This window comes from Dama dama, chromosome 24, assembly GCF_033118175.1.
Source record: "Dama dama isolate Ldn47 chromosome 24, ASM3311817v1, whole genome shotgun sequence".
NCBI lineage: Eukaryota > Metazoa > Chordata > Mammalia > Artiodactyla > Cervidae > Dama > Dama dama.
The window spans coordinates 7,883,151-7,897,848 of record NC_083704.1 but is presented as its reverse complement, the minus strand read 5'-3'; the positions used below and the strand labels follow the sequence as shown (position 1 = coordinate 7,897,848).

At 43.4% G+C, this 14,698-nt stretch overlaps 1 protein-coding gene across 6 annotated transcripts in view; it reads left to right on the top strand.

Moving 5' to 3' along the window:
• Positions 1 to 458: 458 nt before the first annotated feature.
• The window catches only part of SLC4A7 (solute carrier family 4 member 7), a 120,405-nt gene continuing 106,165 nt past the window's right edge, over positions 459 to 14,698 (top strand). For 3 of the 6 annotated variants that reach the window (XM_061127642.1, XM_061127640.1, XM_061127639.1), the window contains exon 1: positions 459 to 639. In XM_061127642.1, the coding sequence (XP_060983625.1) occupies positions 592 to 639 (48 nt within the window). In that variant the 5' untranslated portion in view covers positions 459 to 591. The remainder of the gene's footprint in view (positions 640 to 14,698) is intronic. The other 3 variants (XM_061127645.1, XM_061127643.1, XM_061127641.1) reach the window with 3 other exon arrangements.

Sequence of the window (14,698 nt, the reverse complement as noted above, 5' to 3'; positions counted from 1 at the left end):
GGGGGCGACCGTCTTCCCTCCCATCTCGAGGAACGTGATTAGAAGGTGGGCTCCGCAGTGACTCCCTCCCCACCTCGGATGAGGGAAGATGAGCTACACGCTTAGCTTCGGTCACTAAAGATTTGACAAAGGCCTCTCGAGGGGGTGGCACAGCGCGGAGCCGAGCTGGAAGCCCCGAGGGCCTCCGATGGGCGGGGACGCGCGCCGCCCGCCTCCTCCCGCCCACCTCCGGCGCCCGGCCGCGGGGCCGGCGCGCGTCCCGGAGGCCCGCAGGGCCCGCAGGCCGCGGGCGGGGCCTGCGCGGCGCGTCACGGCCGGGCCCCGCCCCTCGCATCCGCGGCACCGCCTCCCCGCCGGGCCTGCGGCTCGCTCAGTTCTCGCTCCACGTTACCCGCTGCGGCCTCGGGCCCCGCGAGAGGCAGCCCGCCTGCCGCCGCGCACGCGCTCCCGTCTCGCGCGCACGGCTCTCCCCACGCGCGCGCCTCGCGAACGAGCGCAAGTTCGTTTCCCCTCGCGCGCCGGGCTCTCGGCGGCGGGCGGAGCGCACGGGGCAACAGCGGAGCGGCCGCGCAGCGGACTGGACGGCAGACCATGGAGGCGGACGGGACCGGCGAGCAGATGAGACCGCTCCTCACCCGGGTAACTGGCAGGATGCTGGCGGCGGGCTCCTCGGCGGGGGCGCGGGACGCGGCGGACAAAGGTGGGGGCGCGGCGGGGCGGCCGCTGTCCCGGGTCCGGCCCCGCCGCCGCCGCGGCCGGCGCGCCCGCCTCCCCTTTGTGTGGCTGCCTGGGGCGGGGGGCGGGCGGGCGGCGCTGGGGAGGCCGGAGCGGGGCCGGCGGCGCGTCCCGGGGGCCCAGCAGCCCGGCCTCCGCCCCGCGGCGTTCGCCTCTCCTTCCCGGCCTTCTCTCCTCCCGGGGCTCGCTTCCGATGATCTCGGCGCCGGTCAGACCCTCAGAAACCCACCCTCTCCCCCGAGAGGCGCGCGGCCCCACCTGGCGACGCCGCAGGCCGCGGTGAGGAGCTGGTGAAGCTCCCCGTCTGCCCACCGCCCCGCAAGCCGTGCGCTTTGTTTCGGGACTTCTCCGGCCGCGTGGACAAGCCGCCCGCCTTTGGCGGCCACGGTTCCTCTCGCCGCCTCCTCTCCTGGCGAGAACCCGGGTGCCCTCTTGCCACCGGCCAAGCGTGGAGAGGAAGGTGTTCCGAGCCCTGCGCGCTACTCCTTCCCAGCAAGATCACGTTTTCGCTGGAGCTCGGAGTGGTATCGGGTGAGGGGCAGTCGGGGGTGGGCTTTCAGAAGTTCTGCCATCGAGTTTGGGACCCGACGGGCCCAGGCTAGACAAACCGACTTCCTGCTTTCATGGGGGATGCACAGGTCCCCACGGCTGTGACTCAAAGGGCAGAGAGGTGTTAGAAATTTTCCTACTTCCAGCAAAGGAGGAAAGGTTGCAGTGAAAAATTTTCCAGTCTTTCACAACTAACAGGAAAATTGCTTTTCATGTATTCTTATTCAAGAATTTCACTTATTCCACCCCCCTCCACCTCCCCGTCGTTTTAGAGATTGTAACACTCGGGAGGGTAGCCACTCATCCTTTCAGTGTGTTCACCTATGACTTCTCAAAACATGGAGAAAACGTATCCAGACAGTGAAGTTATTTAGCAGTGGTACTGATGGTAATAGAATCCTGGAAACTCGTCAGTCCTAAGGAATCTATTGTAATTCTTTGTGTGGCCTTTGAATAAGCTTATTTTAGATGTATTGCTTAGCACCTTCTCTAATAGCATGTATCAGATGCACTTGGCTGTTCTTAAATTTATCATTTGCAGACTTTTAGTTCAGAGTGGTAAAGAGCCTCAGCGTTTTCTTAAAGCTGAAGAGATGTGTTCTCAAATATTATCTTCTTGTTAGCAAAGGAAGCCCGTGATAATGCATTGCCTTACCAAATCCTTCCTTCATTCATTGTGATAACACTGAGAACCCATTCTGTAGTATCCAACGGAGACAGAAACAGCTCTGCTCAAGTGAGGGAGACAGACGACAGGGGGATTATCAAACGCTGTTAATGACTTGGCAGGGGAGCACTTCGGAAGTGTATGCCTCCTAAGTCTTGGGAAGAGAAGACTTGGCGCAGTAGCCATATACACATTGATAATGTAAATCAAAGATGATAACCTGTCACAATCTAAAAATAGAATGAGAGGACTGGAAAATTGTTGGTTTAAGTTAGTAGAGAACACTGTTACTTGAAAACTGGGAAGAGAGGAACTGTTTGCATTGACAGAGTTAACTCTTTCCTCATTGATTTTCCCCTGGTAAATGAAAGTCAAAAAAGTGGAAGATTATATTTGTCAGTTGTAACTTCTCTAAGGCCTAACCAACTGCTTAGCATAGTAAAAAAAAAAAAAAAGAAAGAAAGAAAAAAAAGTAGAATAAAAAAATTATCCCTAAAATGCCATCTTAAGTATGTAATTATGCAAAATTTTTTGAATGAATTGATGGCAGTTTATGTTGCTCTGAAACTGGAGCCCATCTGTTTCATTACTTAGGCTCCAAGCTTTCTTCTCTTAAAATTCTATAATTGTCATTGAGTATGGTTTTGGGATAAAGAGGAAAGTCATTTATCTTAATAGGAAAAAAAATCAATTTTTGTTTTGCCTGTGTGCTCAGTCTGCAACTTGTGTCTCTTTCTGCAACTTTTGTTTGCTTTATTACAAAAACTCAATCATCCTGTTAAATGCTGTTACAACAAATAGCACTGTTAGAAGGTTCCCAGGTTTTAGCAAATGTTCTGCTTGTAAACAGTACATAATTTAACAAAATTCTGTTACTTATTAGGTAAGTTCATCCATTTTATGGCATTTCTATTAAGTATCTCCTAGGTGCAGGCACTGGGGATGCAGTCAGACAAGGTGGGCAGAGCTCTAGTCTCAGTGAGTTTATTTTGGCAAGTGTAGTGAATAGAATGATAGTATTTGCATTTGTGCTAATTCCATCAGTGAGTGCCAATTAAAATACATTCATGAGCCTGTGAGAAATACTTTTAGGAAAGTAGTTGTTAGTATATTAACAACCCGGTATGACTTCAGAGATGATTGGTAGTAGAGGTGATTGATAGGTCTGTATAAGTGTGCAGTCTCTTTGGGGAGCTCTATGGATAGCTCTAGGGATATCACGCACCCCAGGCACATGATAAGGATTTTTAGTTCCCCTTTGGCCTTGTAGTTGGTGTCTCCGGGCCACCATCCATGGAGATGTGATAAAGGGAGAAATAGCAAATCTGTCTTCAGTTCACCTGAAACCGTAGGACACTTGAGTTGGATTGAATTGCTTTATTTGGTAACTGAGCCTGGTAAGCAGACCCGTTTTCTTCTAAGAGAACTTAAGATATGGAAATAGTGTTTTGTTACGCTTGACTGCAGTTACTTGCGTAGGTTAAAATCGAAAGCCAAAGTAGCAGGTAGCGTGGTGTTGAAGGAACCTGGTGTGTTGTGTTAGTGGTATGTGGTGTGCTAAAACCTTGGTACTGATACTTGTCAACATCCTGTAATGGGTTGTTTTTCTTCCGCTTTCCTTTCCTTTCTTTCTTACTGTATTTTGCCACACATGTGATCTTAAATTGGATAGTATATGCAACTCACAAAATGGGTCTTTTATATCAAGGAGCATACAGGTGATTCATGGGGTTAAAATGATAGGTTATTCAGTGTGGCTTTTGATTGCTATGATAGCTTCCTCTTAGTGATTACTACTTCTTCTATAGTTACCACTTTTATGCATGCACTGTTTTCAATTTTACAATGAACATCAGTTTTTATATGTGTACAGATCAGTCAGCTACCTCACCCTCTTTTTTAAGCCCTCTTGTGAACATGAGAATTTTTGATTCCTGTACAAAGTGGGTAGCTATACCAACATTATAACTGACAGTGAAGTTTGCCTCTGTTTTTGTTAGCAGTCAACTTCATGTATTTTGTTGAGTAGTGCTCATTGAATTTTACAATTTAGGGAGACTTTCAGGATTATTTGCAACTGCACCTGACCCTTGAACAGCACAGAAGTTAGGAGTGCCGACCCTCCATGCAGTCAGAAATCCTCCGTATCTGCAGTTCCACGTCCACAGATTCAACTGCCTGTGGACTGTGCAGAACTGTGATATGTATTTCTTGGACAGAATCCACATGGATTGTTCGAAGGTCAGCCGTGTAATGATAATACACCATCAAGGGATCTGTGGTTGGCCTGGTGTCCTGACAGTATTTGACGGCGCTGCTGCTGCTGGTCTGCTGAAGGCAGAGGGCCAGCAGACTGGACTGGTGACGGATTCCTAAGTTCCTGACTCTGAGCTTCTGTGGCTGAGTGCTTTTCATTGACTGTTTAAAACCAGAGTGGCCAAACATGTTTTAAGTGCTTGCCATATTTAGGAAGATAATGAGATTATGATATAGATTTGCATTTTTATCTGGAGCTGATATACTGGTACAGAAAAGTTCTAGTTTGACTATTTCAAGCATACTTTTAAGTGTTTTAAGTTTTCTTTAGCCATAGTTTGAATTTTAAAAAGTTTATTTAGAGCAATAAATACTACAGTGAAGGGTGAAACACAGTTCTTTCGTAACAAGATAGAAGAAGATGCACTAATATTTAAAATATCCTTTCTTTTTCTTTGTAGAGTGTTATGTCGACTGGTGTCATTTGACTCTCATCCTTCTCACATGTCAGGCAGTGTAGCATTCTCCTTCCTGGATTCTAGGACTGCACTGCTTCTTTTTGTCAGATTGCTTGATTTGGAGAGCTGTTGACATGTATATCATCTCTCATTAGGAACTTGGGAAGTGGATGTATCTTTGAAAATGGATTCACAATTTGCAAGATGCCGATACTTATGCAGAGCATGAGAAGGGAAAAGTTGACACTCAAAATCTTCTTTTCTCATAATTTCCCATACCATATAGTTAACACTTGGTTCTTTTGTGTTTGGTGCATGTTCTTTTATATACAGAATATTTTCAGCCTAATACTACTCTTTATTCTGTTAAAATACTGACAATACTTACACCTCTCACTTTAGGAATTGATGTATTCAACAGTAACCAAAAAAAAAAAAAAGGAATAAAGCGAATGTATGCATAGTGGACTCTCTTCCCTTTGAGTTCCATGGTAGTAGTGGGGCTGTTTCTGTTCAAATAAATCATTTAGAAACAAATTTTTGATAAGAATTTAAATTAGAAGTTCCCATTTTACTATGCTTTGGCCACTGGGCTATTGATCTAGAAAACATGTCTTCTTTTTCAAAATTTTAGCACTTTTTAATATTTGCCTTGAGTGGGTGGAGTTCTGGGGGGAGGAAGTGTCAGGGAAGGGAGGGCAGAGGGTATTACAGGGCTGCGTTTGTCTGAATTGCAACCTTAGCCTCAGGCTTGGTGAGAGGAGCTTGGGCCGGGCTTCAGCCTCTGCTAGTTCTCTCCTGTCCGTGCCCTTCTGAATCGCCCTCAAATCAACTGTGGTGGCCCTGTGCGTGATATTAATACCTCTTCTCTCCTAATCATTTCTGCTGCTAGACTGTAATCATGCTTGGGAATTCTTTGATCTGCATTTAAAAAGCACAGAATTTTCTTTGTTTCTCCTGGGCATTTACAAAGTCATGTTCAGATTTGCTGCGGAATTTTATTTCTAGTGGATACAATTGTCTAATGTAAAATGTATTGTGTTTTTAAAATCACAGAAAAGATTACATATTGTATAAGATGAATTAAAGTCCAAATTTCTTAATTCTGTTAATTTATTTTTTTTTACAATAAGAGACACGTGTAAAAATCAGACCAAACTGCTTGTAATGGCAGTAGTTCCCACAGTTATTTAATAGAATTTAGTTTTCATTATATCATTAATTGTTAGATATGATCCCTTTGAGTATGCTTTATTCACTTGCACCAAGGAGCACGTCATAGTGAATTTTCTGCTATTTTTTCATTAGCTTTGTGTGAGAAGTGCCCTGAGTTCTGCCCTAGCATTGGGTATTAATGGTGCCATAGAAATACAGCAGTCTATTTAAAATTGCTTCTAAAATAGATATGCCCATGGGGACTATGGAAGTGCCTCTGGGGTCCTTGAATCCACAGAAACTGAAAAAATTTAAGCTTGTGTGTGTTACTTTCTAGAAGAGGGTTAAATAGCTTATATTTAGATTTCAAAGGACTTTATAATTCGAAAAACAGCCAAGGCCTAGTCTAAAACTTAGCTCAGCTTGGTTTTGTGCCTTTCTTGAAAGTTCACAGGTTTATGTTTTGCTTAACTAGATGACTGATTATTAAATTCACCCCACTCTTTGCTAAAGTTTTTTTTCCAGAATACTGTGTACCTGTAGAAGGTTTTGCAAAAGAACCATTTTGTAGCCAAATCAAGTTTGGGAAATGTCACAGGCTGTTCTTCTGGGAGATTCACAGTGATTAATTAGAGGCTCTGAGAAACCCTGTAATAAAGACATTCAGCTTTAATGGGGAGAGAATGCAGCCATGTGAGGTAGGAATTCCTGATGGTTCTTACAGAATATGCACAGTAGGTCACCGGGGCTTCCCTGGGGCCCAGTAGTTAGGGCTCAGTGCTCCCGCTACACGGGTGCAGGTCCCGTCTCTGGTGGGGAGCCTCCCGCTCAGAGAGCAGGTCACTAATAAATACTCTGTGCTATCATAGGTCTAAGGAAGCAAATCCTGCAGTGTTTATAATTCGCTTTGTTACAGTAACAGGAGAGATTTGAAAAGTATCACCTAGGGAGGTACTTTGGAAGCAACATGAAAGGGCCCTGGTTAAATAAATTAGGCTCCATCCACACAGTAGGTTACCACAGCTATGAAAAATGAATGAGGAAGAGCTTTTTGTACTGATGTGGAGGGATCTTGCAAATAAATTGATACAAAAAAATCAGGGTGTGGGTCAGAAGATACTCTTTCATGCTTTTTCTCTTAAGGAGCGTAATAAAGAATGTATATTGTACTTACGGGCTTCCCTGGTGGCTTAGCTGGTAAAGAATCCGCCTGCAATGCCGGAGACCTTGATTCGATCCCTGGGTTGGGAAGATCCCCTGGAGAAGGGAAAGGCTACTCACTCCAGTGTTCTGGCCTGGAGAATCCATGGACTGCATAGTCCATGGAGTTGCAAAGAGTGACATGACTGAGCGACTTTGACTACATTTGTACTTACTAGTATTTGTATAAATACACTGGAAAGATTATCAAAAAACTAGTAAAAATGATTGTCATTGAGGGTATGAAGGAACAGGATTTGAGACCAGAGTGGGAACAAAACTTCATTGTGTACCTTGCAATGTAGTTTTGATTTTTGAACCATGCAAACATATTCAGGAAAATAGGATGATTTCTTATATTGTTTTATGTCATGGGTTGACATACCTATCTAGTTATTTCATGAGAAAGAGTATTGTATCTGTCGATATAGTCTAATACATTATGAACTACTTAATTTTTCATGTTATAAAGGTACCACTTAGCAATAAATGTCTATCAGTAAAATCACATACTACATGACTAATTATGATATTGAATGCCCGAGTCCCTTGGAAATTTTGAGTTTGTTTGTCGCTAATGTCCTGATCCTTCTCTCCCTTTCAGCTTCTTTCTACCCAAGGATTTAAATTAGTGAGGAGTCAGTGGAAGGTAGGATGTGGGGAGACACTGACAGTGTTGCTGTTACAATTGAATGTGCCTTACTTGTAAGGAAGTGGCTGTATGGTTTTGTGTGTGTCTGTATAATATATACACACATATGTGTCTTTAAACTTAAAATTTTCCTTTATGGTTTTTATACTTCTCTTCGATTGAAGATCGTGTATGTGAAAAAAAGTTATTTAGTTCTCTCCTTCTTGAGTTGGAGCTTAGGAGGGTCTAACCATGGAAGCCAGGTGACTTCAACGCCTGTGACTTCAGACAGAAGAGGAAACATGGGAAGAAAAGTGGGTGAGAATAAAGACGAAAACAATACCCAGATGGCATTTGTTGAGATTACTCTGGCCCAGTTGCAGGGGGACCGTTGACACTGCTGCCCTGAGTTTGTTGTGAGCGCTGGGTGACCAGCGTCTCCTGGATTGGGCCATGTGGCGCTGCCCTGGGAGAAAGCCTCTGTAACTGCGATTCATCCTCTTGTTCTGTGTGTTTTCTGTGAAATATCTAGCCCTACATTTAAAACCTTAGTTAAACATAAGACCCAAGGAATGATTTCCACTTAGCTAGCTCTCAGAAGCCAGTAATTTGGAAAGGGGAGTACCGCTCCTGAAGGTATTTTTATGTTTCCATTTGAGTGTACAATCTCAGTGATGTTCTGAGACTGCAGACCCTCAGATGAAGCAGGGAAACCCCACTGAAGATTCTGCTCTCTCTCCCTCCAGTTGCAGCTCTGGCGTGGGAGGGATGTCATTTTTGTCACATTGATGTAAGTCACTCATCTAGGACTTCTGGTTTTGTTTTTGCTGGGGCTAAATTGGTGAAGAACTGGTCACTGACGTTTTAGAGAAAGCCTGCTTGGAGCCATGCATTTTGGGGGGCATCTTTAAATCACTTACTATTCCCGTTAAGTCAAGTGGATCTTAGAAAGCATTGCTACGAACAAAGCTAGTGGAGGTGATGGAATTCCAGTTGAGCTGTTTCATATCCTGAAAGATGATGCTGTGAAAGTGCTGCACTCAATATGCCAGCAAATTTGGAAAACTCGGCAGTGGCCACAGGACTGGAAAAGGTCAGTTTTTATTCCAATCCCAAAGAAAGGCAATGCCAAAGAATGCTCAGACTACCTCACACTCGCACTCATCTCACACGCTAGCAAAATAATGCTCAAAATTCTCCAAATGGGGCTTCACAGTACGTGAACTGAGAACTTCCATATGTTCAAGCTGGATTTAGAAAAGGCAGAGGAACCAGAGATCAAATTGCCAGCATCCATTGGCTCATCGAAAAAGCAAGAGAGTTCCAGAAAAACATCTACTTCTGCTTTGTTGACTATGCCAAAGCCTTTGACTGTGTGGATCACAACAAACTGTGGAAAATTCTTTAAGAGATGGGAAAACCAGGCCACCTTACCTGCCCCCTGAGAAATCTGTATGCAGGTCAGAAAGCAACAGTTAGAACTGGACATGGAACAACAGACTGATTCCAAATCAGAAAAGCAGTGTGTCAAGGCTGTATATTGTCACCCTGCTTATTTAACTCATATGCAGAGTACATCATGTGAAATGCCAGGCTGGATGAAGCACAAGCTGTAATCAAGATTTCCAGGAGAAATATCAACAACTTCATATATGCAGATGACACCACCCTTATGGCAGAGAGTGAAGAGGAACTAAAGAGCCTCTTAATGAAAGTGAAAGAGGAGAGTGAAAAAGTTGACTTAAAACTCAACATTCAGGAAACTAAGATCATGGCATCCGGTCCCATCACTTCAAGGCAAATAGATGGGGAAACAGTGACAGACTATATTTTTGGGCTCCGGAATCACTGCAGATGGTGATTGCAACCATGAAATTAAAAGACACTTGCTCCCTGGAAGAAAAGCTATGACCAACCTGGACAGCATATTAAAAAGCAGAGACATTAGTTTGCTGACAAAGGTCTGTATAGTCAAAGCTATGGTTTTTCCAGTGGTCATGTATGGATGTGAGAGTTGGACTCTAAAGAAAACTGAGTGCCGAAGGGTTGATGCTTTTGAACTGTGGTGTTGGAGAAGACTCTTGAGAGTCCCTTGGACTGCAAGGAGATCCATACTGTCCATCCTAAAGGAGATCAGTCCTGAATATTCTTTGGAAGGACTGATGCTGACACTGAAACTCCAATCCTTTGACCACCCGATGCAAAGAACTGACTCTTTGGAAAAGACCCAGATGCTGGGAAAGATTGAAAGCAGGAGGAGAAGAGGACGACAGAAGATGAGATGGTTGGATGGCATCACTGACTCGATGGACGTGAGTTTGAGCAAGCTCCAGGAGTTGGTGATGGACAGGGAGGCCTGGTGAGCTGAAGTCCGTGGGGTCACAATGAGTCAGACACAACTGAGCAACTGAACTGAACTGACTCCTGGTATACATGTGAACTCGTAGGCAGAGAGGGTTTCTATAGAAGGCCATCGATGAATATTTGTTCAATGAATGAATGTTAGGATAATACCGTGAGCTCACAGATTTGAAGCTGAATATATTTGTAGTTAATTGTTTAATCAGTAAGTTAATAAATTCTGTTTACTTTACTTACAGTGTTACCATTAAGAAAAAGGCTCCTACTTTGCTTTTTGCAACTACCAGTAGAAGAGAATAGAATATTCCTTTCCTTGGTTCTGTTGAGTGTGAATATTGAATAAATAGTTTGGATTGATATCAGAGTAAGAGTGCCTATCATTTTTTTTTATCCTGAGCTAGGATTTTTGGCAAGTACGCATTAAGCATCATTAAAATGAAAGTTTTATGAGTCTTAGGTATTTTTAGAAGTTTGAAAATAATTTATATTGATTATTGGAAAACAGTGAGTCTCTTACTTGTATATTATTACTTTCAACATTTGCTTTAGGAAAACAGTGACTTTCAAAGTGTATGATTATAACTGATAGCAAGAAAAGGGATCTCACGCCAGATACGATATTAGCTACTTCATATACTCATGTGTGCCCAGTTATGTCCAACTCTGCGACCCTATGGACTGAAGCCCACCAGGCTCCTCTGTCCATGGGATTCTCCAGGCAGGAACACTGGAGTGGGTTGCCATTCTCTGGAGGATTTTTCTGACCCAGGGATCGAACCCAGGTCTCCTGTATTGCAGGCAGATTCTTTACCATCTGAGGTACAGGAAAGATCCCAACTACTGTATATATTGGTATAAAATTGGCTAGTTCTGTGATTTCTTTAAATTACTACTAACGTTAATAGAATTGTTTCTTCATGTGCTTTTATTTTGGTAATTTTGAGGTTCGTGGCCCCTCAGTGGGCCTTCCTCTTTTCCGGGCTCTGTCTCTTAACTTTGCAGTCGATGGATCACTGTTTATACAGGTGCTGTAACTAACCAGTGCATTGACTCAGAGTCCTTTATATTCTGTATTTATTTTTATTTTCCTTTAATTGTTCCCAGATGACCTCATAATATGTTCAGGAGGAACTTCCTTTTCCATTTCTGCACGTGCCATTAGCAGTATCCTCAGGATAAGGTTCTGTTATGAGCCTATTTATATTTGGCCAACTTTGAATAAAGGATTCATTCAGACTAAAGTTGGCCTTCATTTGGTCTTTCATTTTATTTTATTGAGCTGTTTTCATTCAGTAATAGGAAAGTCACTAAATAACCACAAGCCCCAAACCTCTTTTTCAGAGCAAGGTAAAATTTGGAAGTGGCGTAACTTTAGTAACAGGTGCTGCTTGGGGTGCAAACAGACGTGGATTACCTGTCCCGACCTGCCACCAGGTGGCCTTGGGGCAGCTGCCATCTTTGAATCTCATTTTTCTCATCTGTAAAATTGATATTATAATTCCTAGAGGGGCTTTTTATGATTAGAGATAAGAATATACTATATAAAATGCTAAATGTGACCTTGGAAACTTGTTATGAATAATTATCCTGTTTTTTTTTTTAAATATCTCATGTAACAAAATTGTAAAAGAGTTAATGTACAGATTGATTGAAGACATAGAAAACAGAATGTCTTAGCTCTCCTTAAACCCTGACGTTGAGAGATTCTGTCTAGCTCTGTGGGGAGGGATTGTGTGTTAGGAAACCTTGGTTTTCCTGCCATGCTTCCCGTCTGTGTTCACTTGGACCACCCTCGCAGCGGGTCTGACCTCAGATGTGTGCGGGTTGTTCCCACACCGTGCAGTTCTGTGACAACACCAGTGTCCTGTAATCCGCTCAGTTCTGTGCCCCTGGAGGTGATGTCAGATCCCATTGTGGAATACAAGGCTCCTCTCCACCCCAGGCCCCCTGGGCTTCTGTCACCTGTATATGAGAAGTTCCCTCTTTGGAGCTGATTGATTTGCTGGAGTGACTCACAGAATTCAGGAAATCTCATTACTTACTCTTTGCCAATTTATTATGAAAGGATGTGATAAACCAATGGTCCCCGACATTTTTGGCACCAGGGGCCAGTTTCATGGAAGACAGTTTTTCCATGGACAGGGAAGGTAGGGGGTGGGGTGGGTGGGATGACTTTGGGATGATTCAAGGACACTGATCTGATAGGAGGTGGAGCTCAGGCAAGTGATGGGGAGTGGCTATAAATACTGATGAGAGAGAAGAATGGAGAACCTTCCCCACTCCATCTCCTGCTGTGCAGCCGGGTTCTCACCCAGGAAATTCCAAGGGACTTAGGAGACCTGTGTCAGAAACCAGGGTCAAAGACCAAATATTAGAAGAAAAGATGTTCCTAGTGCTATCAGTGAGGAAATTACAAGTGTTTCAGGAGTTCTTTGTCAGGAACCTGGAACAGAAACCTATATATATATATATATATATATATATATATTTCCCCCCCCCCCCCCCCGCCCTTAACTTACAAGTTGCCTTAAGTCACAAATTTAAAGAATATAATTATATCTTGGCAAAACGTTGGGAAGTTTAAAGCATAATATAGTTGTTTTTCTTTAAATAATTTTCACCATTTGACAAAACATTTAAAAGGTGATATGTGGCTGTCCTTTTAAAAATAGACTGCTGGGACTTCCCTGGTGGTCCAGTGCTTAAGAACCCACCTGCCAGTGCAGGGAACGCAGGTTCAAGCCCTGGTCCGGGAAGATGCCACGTGCCATGGGGCAGCTAAGCCCGTGCTCCACAAGCTCCTGAGGCGCGAGAGAGCCCTGGAGCTCACGCTGGACAAGAGAGGCCCCTGCAGTGAGAATCCTCTGCACCACAGCTGGAGAGCAGCCCCTGATCAGCATGACTAGAAAGAGCCTTCGATCAGCAACGAAAACCCAGTGCAGCCAGAAAACAGGTAGACTACTGATCATTAACTAGCTTTAGGCTTGTGGGTGGGTACTTTTAATCTTATCTTTTTAAAATTATTTTCTTTTGCTCTTGAATTTCTTATCTACTGTGGATTTGTTATGGATAACAGGTGAAATCCCCTAGTTATTAAATGGGATGGGGAGGCCTTTGTGTTACGTCATTCTGGCACAGAGCTTCCCACCTAAGATGGATGGTCTTCTGATTCTGGGCTTATTACAGATTGCAGGGGTTGCTAGGTAGCTTAATTCTGCCTTGAAGAGATTTTACTGTATTTTCTTGTTACTTAGGATTTCAGAATTTAGTCTGCAGGGGATTACAGTGCAGAAGAAAATTGCATCTGCTTGGCAGATGGCTCCTAGATTGTCTACTGAGCCATAATAATAAGAAATTATACTTTATTAAGAGTTCATAGTTTCTTCTTAAATTGAGTTGTTATTTTTTTCTTTAAACTGAAATAACAGGAATGTATTTTAACTAATGTGAATGTTCTGAATTTTGTTTTGCGTATACATACGCACACATATGGTCTTCCCTGGTGGCTCAGATGGTAAAGAATCCGCCTGCGATTTGGGAGACCTGGGTTCAATCCGTGGGCTGGGAAGATCCCCTGGAGGAGGGCATGGCAACCCATTCCAGTATTCTTGCCTGGAGAATCCCATGGACAGAGGAGCCTGGTGGGTCTGTGGGGTTGCAAAAGTCGGACACGACTGAGCGACTTAAGCACAGCACAGCTTGCACATATATACATACAAGTGAATGCACACATTCATTTTTCATATGTGTGTATTTATTTAAATCATTGGATAATTAAACAACTTAGAGTTATTTAGGAATTTTCAGAATAGCTATGTAACATTGAATTTTATTGAGTTTAAACAGCCAAGTTTCCATTCTGTTTTACAAATGTGTGAATTCTCACGGGAGTTTTAAAGTGTAACAGTTTGTTTTAAGGATGTCACTGTGGGCTTTTAAGTTAATTGTTCTTTGCTGAGATTGATGTTTCCTCACCTATATTTTCCAAGCTACTTCGGATCTTTTTTAAAGACAGTTTTGATAGAGGTAAGATATAAATACATACAAATAACTTTATTGACTCGATGGACATGAGTTTGGGTAAACTCCGGGAGTTGCTGATGGACAGGGAGGCCTGGCGTGCTGCGATTCATGGGGTTCCAAATTGGACATGACTGAGCCACTGAACTGAACTGAACTGAACTTTATTGACTAGAAATCAAAGGTGTGATGAGGAGGATGGGCAGTAAGGTGGGGGAAGGATTTTTAGATTAAATTGCAATATTTCAAATCACAGTTAAAAATGACCAGTTGTGTGTTTTACATAATTGCATCTACTCAGTTTTTATATGGTGATTTACTTTGCTGTTATTGCTGATTAAATAGATTTAGCAATAAATGGGTTTAAAAGGCTAAGTGCTGAAATACTGAGTGGATTAGCCATGAGAAATTGTTTTATCTGCTGCAGTTATGGCTGTGAACCTCAAATAGTTGGGGGCCGTTTGAGGAGACAGTTGGGTGGTAGTGAATTTCAGCAGATCACTGGGGGTAGTGTCATCACCCTATATCCAGGCTAGGCTGAGAGAGGTATCTGATGGAGGAGTTCATCATGACCATTGAGAAGATTTTTGTAGAAAGCCAAAATGAGAACATTTACCACTCAGCCTCCAGAGAATTGTCTGTTACAGTGCGATGGATGAACACTGG